The following is a 20,297-nucleotide window of genomic DNA, read 5'->3' as shown; positions in this document are numbered from 1 at the left end:
CATTTGTACTTCCTTCAAGAGAAGATGGTCTTGCTTAATTGTTTTGAAACCCAATGCACAACAATATTATGACAGGTCAAATCAAACAGTAAACAAGCCAGCACGCCATGTTTTCAGAAATGTGGTAGATAATATCGTAACCGCTTGTATGGAGAGACTTCTACCATCTTGTAATATACCGCAGGACAACTGCAGAAAAAAGGCACAGACTCTACAGGGCTGGTGCCAAGGCTAGAATACTGTACTTTCGACACACACACACACACACACACACACACACACACACACACACACACACACACACACACACACACACACACACACACACACACACACACACACACACACACACACACACATCCCTGCAGCTTTCACCGCTTCCTTGGAAAACAATGAGAGGAAAGAAAAGTCAACAAACCAAAAGGCATCCAGAGTGACTAGGACTGTAAAATGGAACAGGCAGGGGTGAGAGGCATTCAGACCAGGGTCAAAGGTAAGCCCCCATGGAACAGACTTCATTAACTTCAGTCATATCCTGAGGAGATCATTAAAACAGCCATAGAAAACATAGCCTACTTCTTCTCACCATCTGCATTCCTGGCAGCTCATGCTGTTATGACTCCTGCAGGAATCCAGAAGAATTTCTGCTCTGATACGGAGGCTTTTCTGGAGTTCCTAGCAGGTCCTGGCCATGCATTAGCCTGACCACATTGGGTCCAGGGCCTTTAACAGGAATACTTCAGTGAGTGTCTTCTCTCAGTGCATTGGTTTTCATAATCAAGGTGAAAATAAACCTGTTTAACACAGCAAGACTTCTGCTGGAGGAAACCAATTTCTTGGCCATGTAGATGCTTAACTGCGTTTTTAACAAGATTTTTTATAAGAGCAGATGTGCATAATGATACTTCCGACACATAAGGAAGCATCATCGTAGCAACAGTGCCAACAAATGAAAGGAAAGATGATAACTTGAAGCAATGCATTGTTGTATGCAAAATAGTTAAATCCAAAGCCTGACTAAAATTCAAACTAAAATAAATAAGTCTAAATGGTTTCCACAGATGAACAGAAGATTATTTTAAAAATTCAGGCTCATGTGCACAATAAGGAAAAAATTAGTGGCCTCTCAGTCAGTTTGTCCAAATGTTTCCACCAAAAATGAAAAAAACTCTTCAGGCTGAAGTATTATATATCATTAATACATTTAAATTATGCCAGCACTGCTTCAAAAACATGGCACTGAGAAGGAGAGAAATCTGATTACACACCAGCTGCATATAAACGCAGATTTTACAGTAACCTGGTTATTGCAGTGCATGTAAAGGCATTCTCCAATTTCCTGTCGTAACCTGATTTCTCCCATTAACCATGTTTCTAGTGTGTATGTAAATGTAGTGCCTGTATGTCAGGAGAACTGCAATTCCCACGCAACCCCTTTATGAACAGGAGTTGAATCAGCAGTCAGACATCAGTGCCTGAGATTCCTGCTCTTTTGACATCTCTGCTTTGATGTGGACCCCCTCCCTCTGTCCTCAAGTGTGGGTGGAGAGTTGGGGCTTAGAGCTGGAGAGAGGGGTGGAATGGTGAAGGATGAGAGAGCATGAGGAAGTTACCCATATGTAAGTGGGGGCTTTCCTGGAAGGACATCACTCTCTGTGTGTAACTGTAACTACGGCTGTAGCGAAGCACTGTGCCTTATCATCCTGCACAACGTCCACCTGAAACAATATTTGCACATGAGTGTTCAATTTAACATTTGGGTGACCCCTTCATCGCAGTTACAAAATACGCCGCAGCATGGTAGCTCAGGCCAACCCATAATGCAGCATGTGACTAAAGTGGTGGGGAGCATTTTGGAGAACAGAACAATTATCAAGGGAAAAAAAATATAGTTCTCAGAAACATAATCTGATGAGAGAAATGCAGTCACAATACAAAATGTCATATTTAATCATCATTATATCTTAATTAGCCCAAGGCCACAAATCTCTCAAAGTGCTGCCACTGTTTATATTAAAGAGCATTCAGAATGAGGAGGATGCAAACTGCTTATTTTGCATTAAGCTACTTTGGATTAATGTTGTGCAGAGCAGTTTGTGGACTTGAGTTATGCACTGTGCCGGCCTTTTAAAACTCAGATCAAGGTCTCATCGGAAGCAGGCTGTCTCTGCTTGCTGGGTCCTCTGCAAATCTGCTAGCCTGTTTTTATAAATCCAAACAGATGAACCATGGCACACATGGTTATTCTATCTAGGTTTTGCTACCAGTGACTAACGATAACAGGCGGGTAAGGCCATGATGAAAAGAAGAAAATTCTGTGTTGAACTGACTGAAGTTATGAATTTTATTTAAACTTTGAAATGTTTAAATGATGTAATGCACTGAACTTATGTGAACAAAATGCCTGTAAAGCAGGCCAATTCAACTGGCAGCCCGCGGGCCACGTAGGGAAGTAGCTAATGAGTGAGCAATCTCGCTTCCTTCTCATCTCTGTTGAGAGTTCCACATGCGCAGTACCGATCGGGCAAGATGTTTACGGATGTAGCGACACCGCTAATCATATCTTTCACGAATCAACATTTTCTCATGTGAGTTGCGACCACGCTTAGTAGCTTTTCAAAACATCTGGCTATTGACAGCCACAATTAGGGACATGCTCAACTGTAAATATGTCTTTGACAATTCTGAAACGTAAATTTGACAATGAAAACCGTCAGTTTAACCCTGCCTGGACTGGCAAGTGTTTGTTTATTTTACCACCATCTCCAAAAGCCTGCTATTTTGTTTGTTTTTTTATATTCATTTGCATTTATTTCAAATTTGTCATTACCAAAAACAAAAACAAAAAAAAAAGTTTTGAATAGGCTGCTGAAAATGTCTGGCCCATCTACATTTCCTGGTTTTAAAATCTGGACCAAGTGAATTTGTAATTAAATAGCCTTGCTGTAAAGCATTAAGGTCTACAATTAAACTATGTTGCTGTTGTTAAGGCGATCCTAGACTGGCCTTTCCTGACAACACAAGGCAAATTTGGCACACAGCACTACAATGACATCTGTCCAAAGGAAAAACCACAGAGCTCACAAGAGCACATGACACAGGCCCGTTTCTTTCAAAGTAAGCAAAGAGCAGAGAAAAATAACGACATACTCTGAAACGTTTCAGTAATTCCTAAAACAAGGCATTCTGGTCAGGCTGAACACTTAGCATGAGTTCAAGAGAGAGTGTGTGCCATCTCCCAGACCAGATTGTGGTAAAGGGGAACAGTCACATGAATGTGATCCGTGCTCAGGCTCAGGCTCAGGCCCTAATTATATGGGAAAAGAGTGTGGTGTGACAGCTATGGCGGGGATTGCGGTTGTGTCCTAAGAGACTGCAGCTGACCCTGCGGAGAAGGACAAGGAGAGGAAGTGAGAAAACATAAAGAGACGACACAAGGAGAGCAGAGAAGAGCAGACACAGAGGGCACAGGCGAGGAGAGGAGAGAGTGCATAAATGCGTAACAATGCAAAGGACAAAAAAAGGACAAAGAACGAAAGTGTGTGTGTGCAATAATGGGGGTGGGGGGATCAGACAGTTCTATGTGTTGCTGCTGAGTAAGGCCAGGGGCTTACAGGAAGGGTTTAAAGAGCCACAGCAACACCACAAAGCACCAGGGGGATGGGGGTTGCCCAGCAGGGGCCAGAGGAGGGAGGGCAAGCTGGGAGAGGGGCAGGCTTCCTGGACTGGCTACTCTGGATCCATTTCCAGCCCGGGCCTTGGAATTCCTTTGTTCCTGTCACAGGTCTCCGTTTACCCCTCGCCTTAATCCCAGCCTGCCTCACGCCCAGTAACACAGAGCAGGGCAGGTAACTCTGCCACATGCATGCCTCTCTATTTACAGACCAGTCCCCACATAACAGCCACTCATATACACATAAATAGTAATAGCTGTGGAAGCACTGAGAAGAAACAACATGGGTTAATACAGGTTTTCACTACAAAAATGCTTCTGTGTCTTCAGAAAAGTGCTGTGAACTGTCACAGTAGGAGGCCAAAAGGTTGGCATGTATTATTTCTTCCTAAAATGGACATCCAATGCACATGTAAATGTTTGTGCATTGTGTATACACAAAGTCTCTGTCACATTTTGACTGAATAGTTTTTTGATAAACTGTTTTAGTGTGGGGCTGTAGCCCTTCAAAGAGCCAGAGAAGCCAAACAAAGCTAAATCTATGACAGGGCATTGCAAAATTTAACCATCTCCCTTTTAGTCACTACACATCCTCCGCATTCTTCACTGGGAGGGAGATGGTCATTCGTAAACACATTCTCCAACAGTAAAGCTATCCAGCAACACTTGTGCTTTTCCCGCAATGGCCATGGCCAGGCTGCCTTAAGCCCCCTTCATAGGTCTGCCAAGAGGAGTCAGTGGTACACTGTGCAGCACTCGCAAAGCCCTCTCCCACGGCTATTAGTGACCATTCATCTGCGGAGCCTGGGAAAATGCCTCTCCAGCCTGCCGTGGCCATGGGGAAACAGGCTGGCAGGTGTTCCCTCCCCCTAAGCCCTGGCACCTGTGCAGGGAGAGGAAGAAGGAACCAGCTCTGCCATGGGCTAAAACTGACCCTAGGTACTACTTTGCCAGGGCTCCTCTGACTCTGACTGGTAGGAAGACTCTCAAACACCAGGCTAAACTTTACCCGAGCTCTGCCTCACATGGGGAGATCAATGTGGCTGTATCAATACTAATAGCAGGAGTCAGACATCTGGTAATGTGCTTGGCAGTTTGAAATGGCATGTTAACTAAATCTGTGTGAAATGGGCCTTCTCAGTTTACACTCTACACATACGGGTACACACAAATATATACACCATTATGGACTACAAAATCAATATCCCCTTGAGGTAAAACAATACTAGACCAAGACTGAAATTGAAAATCAAGATAGCATACAATCAGCAGTTTAAATAAACAAAATCTAATCTAATGCAAAAAGTAGAAGTATATTGGTAATGTCTGGAAAACAATCTCTTGAGCAGTCTGTACAGCATGATGTGTTGTCCAAGAGGGCCATGTCTGAAACAAATAAGTTTTCTTTCTGGGCTTGTTTTCCGCAAAGTAGTGGCATCTTCATGAAGACAACTGTGACACTCTTGTTGTCATAGAGCATAACCAGCAGCTTCCTTACTCCAATATCATATCAAATGACAAAAATGTATTCCTCAAAGCACAGAGAACCTATTATCCACTCATTTTCAATCTGTAATTACTCTGAGAAATGTGGGTGTGTTCAACACGGTCTACCAGGGAGAATGCAAGAGGCCTCTCCCAAGCTCCCCTTCCCTGGGTTTCTAAAGTCTAGCATGTCCATTCTGCTTGTCCGGAGCCAAGATGTTTGGTGGGAAAAGTTCCCTCTGTTCATCCCTCTAAAAACATAAATAAATCACATCACTATGAGCTAATCATGAAGTCTCAAGTAGCCAGGGTAAAAAAATGAGGTGGGCTGGGGGTTGGAAATTGGCCTCTGCAGCTGAGATTTGAAGAAATGGCTTTGGATTTATGTTGGCAGAAGACATGGGATAAGCCCCTCTCTGACATGTTCACTGGGTAATATATATACACATATGCATCCAACACAGCATATATACCCAACCCATAGAGATAACTCAGATATACTTGCACTGGAGGACCTTGGAATGTTAAAAGCTGTTGATGGCTCATTTGAAGTGCCAACAGCTGAGGCTGTTACGCTGTTCTTACTGCTGTCTGTTGGCGGAAGCCCCTGTGATTTCACACTGGCACCAGCTCAAACACCGCCTCATACAATACCCACAATCCCCCTCCCATACCATCCCACACATAGCACCACACTCCATCCGCCTATTCTTGGCCCAGACATCAATGCTACCCTGCCGACACCTTTCTCTATATGCAACAACATGCATGTGCACGTGTTCCAGCACATACACACGTCTCACTCCAGGGTATCCAGCTTAATTCTGCTTTCAAATAACATAATGCAGCACACAGATAGGTCTTCTGCTGAAACAGATACACAAAGAAAACCAGCTTCCACTCCCAATGGACAGTCTGAAAGTCCTGTGAGGATTAGCAGGTTAGCGGTTGCTGCTTGCAGAATAGACGACCCCTATACTTAATACCCACCCTGAGGTTTGCTGGGCTTTCCTCCCTAAGCCCATAGACTGTCCTCCCCTTTTTATGGCTCCTGCCTGCCTGCTTACTTTTCACAGTCACAGTCTCCACCTTTACTGCTCTACCGCCTCCCTCACATGGGACGATGAAAAGACCAAGAATGTCATTACACTCACTTAAGACCATTAATAGGACTAGAGCACATGAACTGTGTAGGCCTGTTTTAGGCGCTATACCTTTTCATGTTCTGAGAGGGGAAAATTCTCCGAAGTGGTGTGGAGTCATGTTCCACTGGTTACATTCTTTTTGGCAAAGCTGCAAGGAGCTTAATCATTTTTACATGCATATTTCACTGCTGAAATACTGATAGTCCCCTTATTCAATGTGTGTGCGTAAGTGTGTGTGTGTGTGTGTGTGGAACCTCAGTCTGTGATCTCCATCATTAGAGATGTCTGTCTCTCCTCAGTCTGTCATGGGGAATATGAGACAGGCTTTTCAGTAACCTTACACTGTCAGCCTGTTCACACCTAGCCCAGGGGGAGGATATATCTCTCCAACACACTGTCGCTCCTTCTGATTCTCACTGGTTCTGCCGTGTATGAGTGCCTGTGTGAATGCACCCACACATGCATGCAACACATATGCCTGCTTATGATGACGATATGTTTATCAAGAAAATGACTAAGTCGAATAACATGTACGCATGCATCTGCGTGTAGGAAAACAGATGCACACATGGACATGCAGTTTTAGTGGATGAGAAGACTAAAGTGGAGGGGAGTAGCATGAGAGGTAGAGCTGCAGCCACAGGAGAAACTTTATGGGGCCGACTGCCCTGTAATCCCACTCTCACAGTCAGGCCCGCCCTGCAGAGTGAGCCCAGTTTAACTGCCCTTAACTGCTACCTGTGACAAACCTGTCTGCCTTACAACACACAGCTGGGGGTTACTCTGAAGCTAGGCTTACAGTGCTTCAAAGGCATGTGTGTGGGTGGCTGGAGGAATGTACTCGCATTGGATAAATTGGGATGAATTGAATTGGCTTATTCACATTGGAGCATAATTGATGGATTTTTCTCTCTGTGTATATGGTTGTATGTGTGTCAAGGCAACTACAAGTACAGATACACAGGTGTGCCAACACCACATTAAACAGAAGGGTCCATTTTAATGGACTTACATATCGTGCCGAGTTAAACCTCCTATCAACTCTTGCCTCCAGGTCACACCCTGGGTGTAGAAAGCTACCGTGTCCCAACTAGTTCTGTTGTCTTTCCTCCCACACTCTCCTCAAAAAAAGGTAGCCATGAAATACTTTTTGTTTTTGACTGTTTTGTAACTCCATTCCCATCCTCCTCAGAGCCCATGCACACAGCCATATCTCTGCACTGAGATCCAAGTGAATAAATAATGGTTTTGAGTTCTTTGCCAAAGTAAACCATTTCACTTATTCAAGAGTTGATGATAGACACACCTAAGACAAGGAAAGGGAAGACAAAGATGACTACATTCCAGAGGAATGAGCAACAGTGAAATCAAAACAATAAATATAACGTGTAGCCTATTTCTTAGTAAGTAACAATAATATTATAAAGAGTATGGTCTAGACCTGCTCTATAGGAAAGGTGCAATGAGATAACTTCTGTTATGAATTGGCACTATATAAACAAATAATTGCATTGAATAATTGAAACTAATGCTCCAAGTAAACACATGAAGAAGCACTGTCATACACAATAACGGACCGCAAACCAATAAATTAGATCATAATAAATATAGACTATTTGGATCTAGTGTAGTGTAATGAGGGTCACAAGATGGTGTGTTACCTTTCACAAAAAAGGCTGAAGCAGGTGCCAGCTCCTTCTTCTGTTTGGGCTGTCTTCTATTGTGGCGGGACTGTATGTACTGCTTAACCCTCTGGTCCACAGCATCTTGAACCAGGGCTGTGACCTCCTACAAACAGTGTGCAGATATTTCAGTACAGCAACATGTTGTTGAACTGGTGAGAGAACACAAGTTTTGATGATGAGCACGGGGAAACAACAGGACAGTAGAAGTGTCAAGTGAAAGGCCAGTAAGGCAACTCCACAAGCGGCTAGCTGGAGAGATGAGAACAGTTTTGCAACAATGAAAACCCCTATGAAGACTAGACAGAAGGATCAGTCATTTTAGATTCCACGCTGCTGCTGTCTTTTGAAAAGCCCCCCAGCAGAACAGAAGCCATATATTCACTCACACACTTATTCACACCCACGCCCTTCTCCCTGTGTCTGTACCTCGATGTGGTCCGTAGTAAACCAGCTGGCGTCCTCTTGGCCGCCCAGGGGCAGAACGTGGAGATCCACCAGCACAGCAAAGTTCCCACACTGTAACACAAAGAGGAAGGACAGCCACAGGTTGCTGTGGGGCATTGAACTCACGGACAACAAAGGAAATCAGAGTGAGGGTGATTGACAGCGAGACAGACCACAACGACCCCCTGTGTCCTCAAACATCACCCCAGGCCTCTCACAGCAGTCCCCTCCCTCCTGTTACTCTGTCTAGCCATCTCTTTACCAATCTCTTTACAAAAAAGTATAGCCCTGTCTGTCTCCTTATATTTCCCCTCACTCAGCGTAAAAAGTGTTTTCTTTTTCTATAAGTCACTGCCTCAGGTCACAACAGGCTGCACACAACCGTTTAAAGATTTACCACATAAATGAGGATTATCCTACTTTGTATCAGAGTGGTGATAAAACTCTTTAGATCTGCCCTAAAGCACTACGTGTTTCTGCACTTCTGCACTATAACTTTTGCTGTAGAAAGCTGAGTGGAGGACTGCAGAGTGGATTCCTGAAGCACAACGTCATCATGTCAATGACAATAAGCTACAAGGGACTGGGAGGTCAGGGAGGCCAGAAATGCCGCGTCTGGTTAAGTTGCTGTTACATCTTTTCCAGTCTAGCCTGATTATGGTTTACACATGAGTGCAAAAGCTGCCCACTGCAGAGAGCAAATGGATGTGGGTCTCGTGTGAACTTCGCCTCTCCCTGGACAAGGAAGTAATGGATGGACTGAGACCACCCACAGCATGACACAGAGGAGCAACAAGTACTGCCCTAAAACCCAGAGTGATAATGCTGCAAAAAGCACTGAACTGAATGGGGAAGCAAAAACACAGTTATATAAAGACAAAACCAGGCACAGATTTCAGGCTCACGGTGTAGAACTTGGAAAAGAGTGTGTACAAACAGAAGAGGTTATTCGTTTAGTAACAGGGAATACTTATGCACACTGCAACTTTTGTTTTGAGCCAGGCTCGTCCCCTGGGCTGAAGTATTGCAGACAGAATGACTAAACTCTACAACCCAGACTTGAGGGATGTTCCTACGGCCTCGCTCTCAGGATGACGTGAGAGAATGAATTAACAGGGTGTGTAGGGGAAGGCCCGCGCTACTTAGTTTCTAATTCTAGACACAAGCCTACACTTCCCAACTCCAAACTCTCTCCAGTTATCTCCTCTTCTTGTTTAAAATGAGTTAGGTTAGCTTCTTCGTCAAAGGAAGAGATCAAGAAGGTTTTATTTACCGTTAGAAAAGACCATTGGGCTGAGAACCTTTTGTCAAGTGACATTAAAGGCTAAATACTGGCTCTGAGCAAATCAAGCTGACAAATATCTTTGTACAAACTTAAATATAATAAAAAATATAAACAGAAGTTGTTGTACAAAAACATGCTTTCACAAAGACAAGAACACTGTGGACCAGAACAGAGCCCGCCCCCCCCCATCATGTATAAAACGTGTGCATGTTGCCTGTCAGTATCAGCTCGTCCCTACACATCAGTATTCTCTCCATCCTCTGCTCTTTGTCTCACAGCGGTCCACGGATGACTGGTGGCCTCAGCTGACTGCCTCCAACAATTACCAGTGTGTGGGAAAGCCAAGCAACAGAGGGTCAGACCTTGTCAATCAAAACACAGGGACAGACTAGTGGATAAGCCCCACAGTGGTTTCTTGGGATTGGACTTGACACATGCTGGATGGGTTTTGGTACCCTGACTTTTGAGACCTAAGAATTGAATTACAGATGAGTATAGGAACTCTATATGTTACCAGTTTATCAGGTATAATGGCCCTGGATTAAATCCTGCGAAACATATAATGTTCAAGTTTTGCGAAATGTTAATTCACCTCCATGGTCATTTTTGAGTTCATAGTTAATGGTGGTGTGGCATTGGACTGCTTTATAATGAGAGGTCTTCCTAATATTCTGTCTCCTGCATGCGTGTAAATCCTGACAGGGACCACAAGATCAATCTTCTAGGGCACATGGCTCAAAAGCTAATGTGAGCTCTAAAGAGCGACATAAGGTTAATGTGATCAATATCCTGGAACCAAGAGAGCAGTACAGGTTGCTGTGTCTCAGTCCTTACTGAGACACAGCAGGGTGAATCCCCTGAAGTGGTTTCTGAGCTTCTGATTGAGTCTGTGTTTTGGGCTGAAAGTCAGACATCTAGCAAGCCATAGACTAACTTCCTTTTATCACATTAGAGCAGCAGACAAGACTCAACTGGGAACTGCACATTAATGATAAACAGTGGTCTGCCCCTTACACAAAAACAGCATGTGATTCCGTGGGCTTCTCAGAAATGGGGAATTTTGTCAGGAATGCAATCTAATGCAATCATACTAATAAGAAAACAATTAATTTGCCCAAAACTGGTGGTTTGGTGAAGGCGCAATCAATCTTTGAGTCAAGGCTGCACTGTTTAGGTGCAGCTATCAGGGCTTTTACAAAGGATGTTTGTGTTGAGTGTGGCAGATAAAACAAAAAATCTGCAGAATTTAATTTTACACAAAGGCTCTGACTACAAATCACATCATGTGGTCTAAATTTGTCAACTCCCAGCACAAAGAGTGACCCGTGGATCTTCAAGCTGAACTCTGTCATGAACTATGACCTCCATGTAGCCCCCCCTTGAAGCCCAGCTATGACCCCTCTTTAGTAAGATCTTGGCAAGCAGCACAATACTTTGTAGATGCAGTAATACAGACCACAAGAGCCTTATCTTCCTTGAGCAAAGCAATCTGAAAGTACCTAAAAAATCCAGTACGCCTATTGAAAGGGTGAAATTAAAACAAACAGCAAGATAAACAACTTCAAAACAGTCCTCTCAGTAAATACTACCACATAGACCTTCCTCTGTAACACCATCTCTACAGTATCATAAGCAGGACCCTAAAGGATTTAATTAACCTGACATTCATTTATCAAATTCATGAGCTACCCTACTTTGTGTACTTTGCTTTGACACATTTAAGGCAATACTCTGAGCAACTGTCGCTTTTGTAGGAAAGAAAAGTTTGATAAAGGGCCAAGTTCTAGAGGAAGTTACTCTTTTCATACATACTAAAGTGGGCCAGCACTGCTTTGTCCTCTCTTGCACAGGCTTTTTAGAGTTATGAACAGAGGCTGAGGGCTGAATGAGAGGCAGCAAGGAGCGCTACTTAATACCAAATCCTTTATTGTGCCATCTTTTGTGAGCTGTCGCACAGTGAATGAATAGGGCTAAGTCTTCCTGCAGGCTAAGCTCAACTTCTCTATCCTAATTCTCCCCACTGCCAATCTGATAACCATGACCTGCAGGGAAAAAAAGGGTTAACAAAGACAAAAACATTAGAAAAATTTGAGGCCGAAGCTGCCCACAGTCCACAGCACAACATGAGAAAATTAATTCACCTTCATATTTTCTGTCTGTAAATAAACAAATCCTGACTCAAACCCACTGATGGCTCTTTTCACTTTCTGGTCTTCGGGGCTCTGGTCTATATCAGTCTCAGTTCCCAAAACACTCTCTACCTTCCCTTATCTCTCTCCCAGACCCGGCTCTCCATCCTCCCGCCTGTGCTATTCCAAGTTGGGCACAGGGCCCAAACTCTACGAGCGGCTTCACCCACCTCCTCACCTTGCTGCCCTTTGCCATTGCTATCGCGCCATATAAGAACCAGACCTTCTCGGACTGCACTTAGCTCAGAGGCTAACACTAACCAGCCACAGATGTTTACATTAGGAGAGAAGGGGCAGCAGATGCGGTCTCACTCAATAAAACTTGCATCTCTCCCACTCTCCCTCGGTCCCTCTCTTTTTCCGACTTTCTCTCTCTCTCTCTCTCTCTCTTTCTGCAAGTCTGCAAAGAACCCAGGGGAGCTCTTTAGATCTGTGGGTGTGACAACCTTGCTCTCAGGCTTTATTTGCCTCATTCCCAGCTCTTTCTGTGCTGTGAGTCACCTGGGTTTCCCCTTAAAAAAAAAGAAAGGACAATTCTCTTTTCTAATTTTTCTAACTGCCAGATACTGAGCAGTGAAGCTTGAGACTTGATTATTATTGAGGCGAATGTTATTAGTTATTAGATAGTGTGCGGTGCGTTTTGTGTGCAAAGCTTCCTTCATTCAGGTGAATGTTAGCACACCGGAGTCCTCTTTATTTAATGATAAAAAGAGACACAACCCAAGAGTGGAATTCCGGCAGCAAGAACAGACAGGAATATCTCCAGGTAACACTCAGCAAACAAAACGCAGGCAGACACATCCTTGAGAGATTGGTAGAGAGAAATAGCAGGCTGAGAAGTGTTTGGCCTCATCAGGAAATGTGAATTATGTACGGCAATGTAGGGCAGTGCTGTGATGAAATGTGTTTTGATTTTTACCCCTGCCACCTTCTCTTGTGAAAGATCCCTGAAGTTGGAAAGTGTCAAAATATTTCTAATCAGACTGCAATGATTTTTCACAGAGGCATGATGTGTGGTCGGATATGAGCTCATTAATGAGTGACAACAACACAAAGCAGCACATAAACCTCTGACATCAAACTACTCTGCGATACCTCAATCTTTCTTAAACCACACTTTGCTCTCTGTCTCTACCTACTATATGAGATGATTGTTAGAAAGTCAGCAGTACATTTAGCTAATAGAAGGCAGATTGCAGGGCTCTGCAGCGGTAATGTACTGGCAGACAGCGAGCACTTCAGTGGATCAGTGTTTTAGCCTGCAGGCCCTTTTCGGGAGGTCTGAGAAGTGGCAGGTCACTATATAGTCTAAGCCTATTTAAGAAGGAGCATACCAGCACCTCCTGCAGTTCCACAGACTAGGGAGGGAGCTCTTTGAAGACATCTTAGGAGAAAGAATCATTAAAACACACTGCTGAACAGTCTACTAAACATGGCATGGTAAATCCAAGAACATAACTCATAATTGCTTCAATAATCCTCGCTCTCAAACAGAGTTTGCAACACGCCTTTGTGAAAACAATGCCTCTGTGCAGATTTTTGTTCTTTAATATTCTGAGAGGTTAATTAATTTATTAAAAAACATGGTGGTAGTGGTGTTTGTTTTGCAAAAGACAAGCCCAGGGTAGCGCCTTGAATGCTATTGTTTGGACTGATCCTTTCTAACATACTTGTCTGAGGTTAGTTTGTAAAGCATGGTAGAGGCTGTGTGAATATTCTCAGGCCGAGTAACACAACAGTATCATTATGTGCCTAGTGAGAAGGAACCTTCCGTGAACCTCCAGGGTTTTACTCTCCCACAACCCACTGAGGGGGGTGCTGGGGTAGCCTGTATGCAGGCATGCATATGAAACAAATAAAGGGAGTGAATGCAATATCTGGTCAACTAGGCACACATGGCATTATGGAGGATGTGAGAGATCAGTGCGAATGTCTGCAGCCCTCATCCAAAACTCTCAATAAATGAAACATCAACAAAAGAGAGACCAGCGGCTTTTCCTGCACTTAACAAAAACATCTGATGTGCATTATTCCTGACAGTGCATCAGACTGAGGATGAACAGCTTGGCTTTTTAATAGAATGAGTTTCCTCTGCTCTGTATGGCTGTGTCCATTAACAAAAGCCTCTCAGGGAGGCAGTCCGCTTAGATTTTCAAAAGGTGACCAGAAACTCTGAATAATGTTTTCGAAAGGATGAATAACAACATCAGAATGTGGAGGCAAGAGAGTTGAAACATGTATCTGTACTTCCCTCTAGTGGCCAAAGGATTTGTCAAAACAATGAATATAGCCAACAAAGAAGACGTTGCAACACAATATTAATACTGTAAATGTTAGAGAAGCAAGCATATATTTCTGTACTTTTCATTGGTAGTATTTTCCCCTACTGCACAACAGCTTTTCAGTGGTTTAACATAGACCATAATAACTCAAGGCAGTTGCTGGAAGTAGTGTCTGTTTGGCAGTAACACAAACAGTTGTTGATCATGAACTCTGACAATAAAGACTGAATAGATTTAATCAAATGCAGATTCATCTTATTCTTTAGTATCTTGTGTGCATTTTATGTGGGGAAACATTTTGTTTCAAATAATTAGGAGGCTTTGTGGTCAGCACCCAAACTAAAGAATATGATTAACATGTGTTTATATGATAACCTCTTACATTTGGTCACCATTTTTTGTGGTATTCATGCCAAACTGGACACACACACACACACACACAATTGCAATAAATAGGTTATAAGCTCTAACATAGTACCAGTTTTTACAATGTAACATGGGTGCAGCAGTTAAACAAAGTTTGCTGAGGAAGGTTCTGAGTGAATATAATTCAAAAATCTAAACTGAAAGAATTTGTCCAAAAACACTTCAAACAGACAAACACATTAAAAATAAATATTGAGTTAGTTTTATATGTTTTTTTTTTAAATATGATTGAGCTTTTATGTGCAGTTTTCTTCTATGTATGTTAATTCTCTGCTTTCTTCAAATGGTAGGCTCACAAATCTAATGTAAAGCCCAACGTTTTGATAGCTGTTGCACATAAATCTTGAACATTTTAATACAACACAACACAATACACTCCACTACAAGGGTCTGTACTGTATATTTAATTTTCACTTACCTTAATGACAAATTTGAGAGGAGCCATTGCAGTGAACACAGCAGTCAGCTAGTTTCACCTGGAACAAGTGTATTGTCGTGGAAGCCTAAAAACAACACTCTCCAATGATCATACATCGCAGATAACATACAACACTGACAGGCTTAGTTTACCACCCTTCTAAGAAAATAACAGTAGTTAGCGGTCTTATCATAGACTATTAGTGTCAATAGTGACCTTAGCGTGATACTCCTCTCTTGCAGAGATAACGTGGTAGGTTTGTTATTAGTTACACAATATTACATTTCTTACTAAACGCAATACACTGTAATGTTAGTCCTAACGCTAACCTAACCGAGTTTTGATGGTGAAACAGTTAACACGGGTTAGTTAACGTTTTACGCTTTGACCTTCATTCACTCTCATATGGTCAGGGTGTGTAGTGCAGACCAAGCTAGACTAAATTAACATGGCATCTTCAAACGTAGCAAGATTAAAGCTAAAGCATTTTAACCGTAAAATAATTACAGTTTAACTAGTAGTTGTAACGTAAGGGTTTATCTAGTAGGTTATCGGTTCAACTAAACTGAACAGTTGGGCTCACAAGACCAGTGATTAACGTTACGTTACTGCTACGAAACAACATGATGGCTCTAACGTTAAGCCATCATTAACAAATGACATGTTAATGACACTACAAAAGTGTAATAAACAAATTTAGTCGATAACGTTGTGTAAACATTAATAACATAACATTAAAATTAACAAGAGATTTCATACCGCCAACAGTTTTGAATATTTGTCAAACGTGGCTGCAGGAGATGACGTCACATTTGACGTTTGTAGTCCAACAAATGCAAAGCCAGTGCAGCTCGCTCGCAGCTTTCAGCGGATGATGATGTTTGGCAAAAAAAAATACCTCGGAATTAAGGTAAGGTAAGGAAATATGGTAGCAAAGCGACCGTCCACCTCTGTTATAAAGCGGGGTAGTGGGGTTCTGGAGTTTTAGGTTGATTATCTGTTGTGACAGCAACAATTTCTAAATATTGGCGAGAGAATGCGACAGTTTATCGAATAGGACCCCTCTAGGACCCAACGCTGTGACCGCTACCATGGAAACGAGTTGCGCGTTGAAAAGCCTGTATTAATCCCGAAATTATACGTTTTCGAATTGTATCTAAATATTATTTGTTATTAGACAATAGCCACTATACTATCAAATCAACATGTTTGATTTGTTTCAGCATACTATTATAAAGGGTGTATCCAAACTTTGTTTCATTTTTATCAGGCAATGCTATAAGTCTCACTATCCGAGTGGTGGCAAGCAAAGGCGCTTAACACGGAAGCAATAAGGTAGCGTTGAACAGTCTAAAGGACATGATTGTGGCTTATAACTCGTTTTACTGTCGCTACTGTTTAACGCTATGCCAAGCGACTTCTGTAACGTTAGGTTGTCGACAGTGGTCATAAGGTGAGCCTGCTGTGCTTCAGAAATTGCCGCTAAAGTGATGTCTCGACTTGTCAAGAAATCTCCATCTCTTTGTACGGATCTACCACTGGACAACACTGATATTTGTAATAAGCTTAACTTGCTGAGACAGCTTCTGAGATCTTGTTTTGGTCCGACAGGTAGACTAAAACAAGTTCACAACAACATTGGAGGGCTCGTTGTAACCACCTCAACCTCCTCAGTTCTCCTTCCAACCATTTCCTCCTCTCAGCCTTTTATCAATCTGATCAGAACCTCCATTCTCAACCACGTTTCTCGTTTCAGTGACTGTGGTTTGTTTGCTGCCATTCTTTGCTTGTCTCTTATTGAGCAAGCGAAGCAGTCTGGTCTCAGAGGAAATGTGGTTATCAGAGTGAACAAGCACTTGCTGGGTCTGTGCACCAGTTACCTACAAGGAGAAGACTGTGCTTGTAAAGTGAAGCTCGACTTCTGCAGCAGTCAGAACTTGATCAAATTAGCTCGCAGTGTCATCTCCAGCAAACCAGCATGTGTGCTAACAGAGCCAGAGGCACTTCACATCAGCAAGTTGGCTGTACAAGCCTTTTTGCTGACTGTTCCCTGTGACAGCCCAGGTATAGTCAGACTTGGCAAAATAGTGACCGTCTCTGTTGAAGGCCATTCTGTGCTAAACTCTGCAGTGTTTCCAGGTTTACTGGTGGACATGCCTGATGTCTTTTGCCTCAACAACTTAGAGAACCTGCATTCAAATCCACTGCGCATGGTGTTGTTCAGTGCATCTCTTGCTGGAGACCTTTGTGAACTAGGAGATGGGCGAATTGAGGTGCACCCAGGTGTAGACACAGACTCACAGATCCTGGATCAACTCCTGGAGCTTGGCAAACAGGTGGCTAAAGATGAGGTGAAGCTCTTTGTATGCCAGAAGGTCATACACCCAGTCCTACAGCAATACCTGAGGAGTCATGGGATCATAGTGATAGAGAGGCTGGGAATCACTCTCATGGAGCCACTAACTCAGCTGGCAGGTAGGCCTCTAAATGTCTCGAATCCTGGGTGGATCCATTATTTCAAATTAATATCATATAGACAAGCACTTAGAAACCACAGGGATTTTAAATTTGTGTTGAGATCCCAAAGTTTCCAAAGATACCATAGACATCATACTGAATTACAGAGACGTGTATAAAATTATACACAAAACATTTGGAATATTACATCTAATGTAAAAGTTAAGCCATACAAATGGCATCTTGGTTTGAGTTTTTCACTCAATATATGTGTGATATGCAGTGGCTCCATTTAAGCACTGGAACAAGCAGATGCAGAATATATATGCATACGTGTATATGAAAATATATTATCTAACTTTGAAGCTACTTAAAAATGTAGGGGAATATTGGGAATATTAGGGGTCAGAATACTGGAAAGTGTGTAAATGTGTTAAGACCAAATGCTTTCATAGAACTTTGCAATTTTCCGCATTCTTCTACATCTTCTAGATGTGAAACTGTGAATGTACATTTGTATAGTGTACTGTCCAGGCAGGTATATCTTATACTGTTACTTTGCACTGTGTGTGTGTAATTTCTGTCTGCTAAAACAAATAGGTGCTCAACCTGTGGCCACATTACATACCACAATCCCAGCCAAGGTCTATGGGAAGGTGAGGGATCTCAGTATTAGGCAGTTTGGATCCAAGACGATGCTGCATTTACACCCTCCTGGGGAGTCAGCGATCTGTACGATGATCCTCTGCCACAGGAACGAGACAATGTTAAGTGAGCTGAAGGTAAGATGAAGTGAGGAGTGTTGGGGCTGTACTGTTGGCTTTTGGGGTTTACGATAGATACTGTAGAGAGATATATGGATGGATGTGAAACTATTTTGATGCACAAGAAGGGCAAACTGTGTACCTGTTACACCAAATATTCACTCATAACATCAGATGGATCTCCTCCCCACTACGATTTACAATATATTGTTCCGCAACTTGCAATATTGTTTCGAAAGCAGAAATATGATTAATAATAAATGGCCCCATAAAGCTCAGTTGGTAGAGCGTTTCACTAACACAGCCATCTTCTAGAGCACTTTTGATAAAAGCATCCATCAACTTGGAATGACCTTTAAAATGTGACAGATGAACTGATGTGTTCATTTCTGTCTGTTAAAGGTGGCGTCCCAGAAGACAGAACATGTGTTGAGGCTTACCCTGAGGGAACCATCTGCCTTACTTGGAGGTGGGTGTACTGAGACCCACTTAGCTGCTCACATCAGACACAAGGTGAGATCCAATATTTAGTCTTAAACCAGTCCAGTTTTATTGATTTCACATCTTCACAGCGATATCATTAAAACATGTCTTGATTATGCCATATTTTCATCTTAGAGCATGAATGAAGTCACAGAGGCCACATCGGCGCTAGGGTGCTCACAGACGGAGTACCTTCTTGGCGTGGAGGGATTCTGCCGCTCTCTGGAGTCTGTGGCGGCAGCGCTGGAGCACGACGGTGGGAATTCTTTAATCGATCTGACTCATGCTCACTACTGGACTCTCCCTGCAGATGTCATGAAAGAACACATGGAGGATAGTTTGGGCTTCTGTGGCTGTGGACTGGTGGAAAGTAGCCCAAATCAGAAGTGGACTTATCTGAACACTAAATACCCACAGTTCTCACCTGCACCCCTGTCTAGAAACACTACTGTGCAGCCACATGTGCTTGACTCCTTCACAGCTAAACTCAATGCATTACAAGTTGCTGTAGAAACTGCTAATCTTGCACTGGATGTGCGATATGTAATTCAAGATATGAACTAGCAGAATAGGCATTTTATCCAGTGTGGAGCTCTGGTTTGTGATGATCAAAATGAGGAATGAATGCTGTTTTTATTGTTCAAAGGAAATATTCAGTTTAGACACTAGATGAGTGGGAATCTGATTGAACCCTGGTGTCAGTCAGTGGTCTTGCCTTTTTCCTGTTGTTGTCTTGTGATTTACCTATTTAAGTCATTGACTTTTTGTCCTACTTGTCAGTAATATTACTAACAAGCCTTACTTACCAGCCTTGTTCTCAGCTCACATAGATGTGTATCCTCTACGTTTGGTGTTTGTGCTGACAGGAAACAACCTTTCATCCATACAGTCCAACATTTCGTGTTCACCAGCAATCTCACAACCACTTCCAGTCAGTAACGCTTTAGTTACCTCTTTTAATTTAAAAGGACCTTTAAATGAGGTTTGAGAGTATATATGAATGTAGTGAATCAAAAGAATTCAGCTTGTAGGGGATCATTTATCAAACCTTCACTATTACAAGCCAGCATGTTTCTGCTGCAATTGCCTTTGGTCAGCACTAGGAGGTGCTGCAAGGTTGGCACTGATTTTTTTGTTTTGCTAACAAAGCACAAAAAAAAAGAATTTTCCACCTTTTTTTTTCATTACGTTGTGTTACATCCACAATGTTACCAGTCTGAACCTGCTGCTTGGTATGAATCACTAACCTGACAGCTATGAAAATACAAAGATTAACCTTAGGCAATCAAATGTTCCAATATAATGCCGGATTGTTCAGTGTTTTCTGACATGTTGTAGACAGTGTACTGAGATGTTATTTTGTTATATATAAGTTATTGTGCAGTTTATACATTTAGTATTTTTATTTGTCACAAAATCTCTTCCTATGTGCAACAAGTTGTTCTATCAATGTCGTTTTGCAATGTCGTCTTCCATAGCAGTTTGTATACAAAGACATTTACAATAAATCTGTTATAATGGTTTTGTACAATACTATATAGTAATGACTGCAAGCAAAATC

General features: G+C 42.5%; 2 protein-coding genes across 3 annotated transcripts in view; one reads left to right on the top strand and one right to left on the bottom strand.

Moving 5' to 3' along the window:
* LOC122883986 (SLX4 interacting protein) overlaps positions 1-16,215 on the bottom strand; it is a 35,434-nt gene extending 19,219 nt beyond the window's left edge. Inside the window, exons 1-4 of the mRNA XM_044213232.1 lie at positions 15,792-16,215; positions 15,033-15,117; positions 8,415-8,504; positions 7,965-8,091 (exon numbers count right to left, since the gene is read on the bottom strand). Of these exons, the coding sequence (XP_044069167.1) occupies positions 7,965-8,091; positions 8,415-8,504; positions 15,033-15,059 (244 nt within the window). The 5' untranslated portion in view covers positions 15,060-15,117; positions 15,792-16,215. The remainder of the gene's footprint in view (positions 1-7,964; positions 8,092-8,414; positions 8,505-15,032; positions 15,118-15,791) is intronic.
* Positions 16,216-16,322: 107 nt separating this feature from the next.
* mkks (MKKS centrosomal shuttling protein) lies at positions 16,323-20,269 on the top strand. Of its 2 annotated transcripts, XM_044213229.1 has the most exons (5): positions 16,323-17,096; positions 17,172-17,507; positions 18,090-18,271; positions 18,656-18,766; positions 18,872-20,269. In XM_044213229.1, the coding sequence occupies exons 1-5, from the start codon at positions 16,523-16,525 to the stop codon at positions 19,298-19,300; spliced, it is 1,632 nt and encodes a 543-aa protein (XP_044069164.1). In that variant the 5' UTR covers positions 16,323-16,522; the 3' UTR covers positions 19,301-20,269. The 2 variants fall into 2 exon arrangements, with proteins under 2 accessions (XP_044069164.1, XP_044069163.1); XM_044213228.1 differs by having other exon boundaries at positions 16,325-17,507.
* The last annotated feature ends 28 nt before the right edge of the window (positions 20,270-20,297 follow it).

This window comes from Siniperca chuatsi, linkage group LG11 (assembly GCF_020085105.1).
Source record: "Siniperca chuatsi isolate FFG_IHB_CAS linkage group LG11, ASM2008510v1, whole genome shotgun sequence".
In the NCBI taxonomy this organism is placed as follows: domain Eukaryota; kingdom Metazoa; phylum Chordata; class Actinopteri; order Centrarchiformes; family Sinipercidae; genus Siniperca; species Siniperca chuatsi.
The sequence above is the reverse complement of the archived record's forward strand: the minus strand, read 5'-3'. Positions and strand labels throughout refer to the sequence as shown.

Excerpts from the sequence above, each read along its gene's own strand:
- mkks (XM_044213228.1), top strand. The coding sequence starts at position 16,523 with ATGTCTCGACTTGTCAAGAAATCTCCATCTCTTTGTACGGATCTACCA. Across the intron at positions 18,272-18,655 it reads CAATGTTAAGTGAGCTGAAG|GTGGCGTCCCAGAAGACAGA; the intron begins GTAAGATGAAGT and ends TGTCTGTTAAAG. Across the intron at positions 18,767-18,871 it reads CTGCTCACATCAGACACAAG|AGCATGAATGAAGTCACAGA; the intron begins GTGAGATCCAAT and ends TTTTCATCTTAG.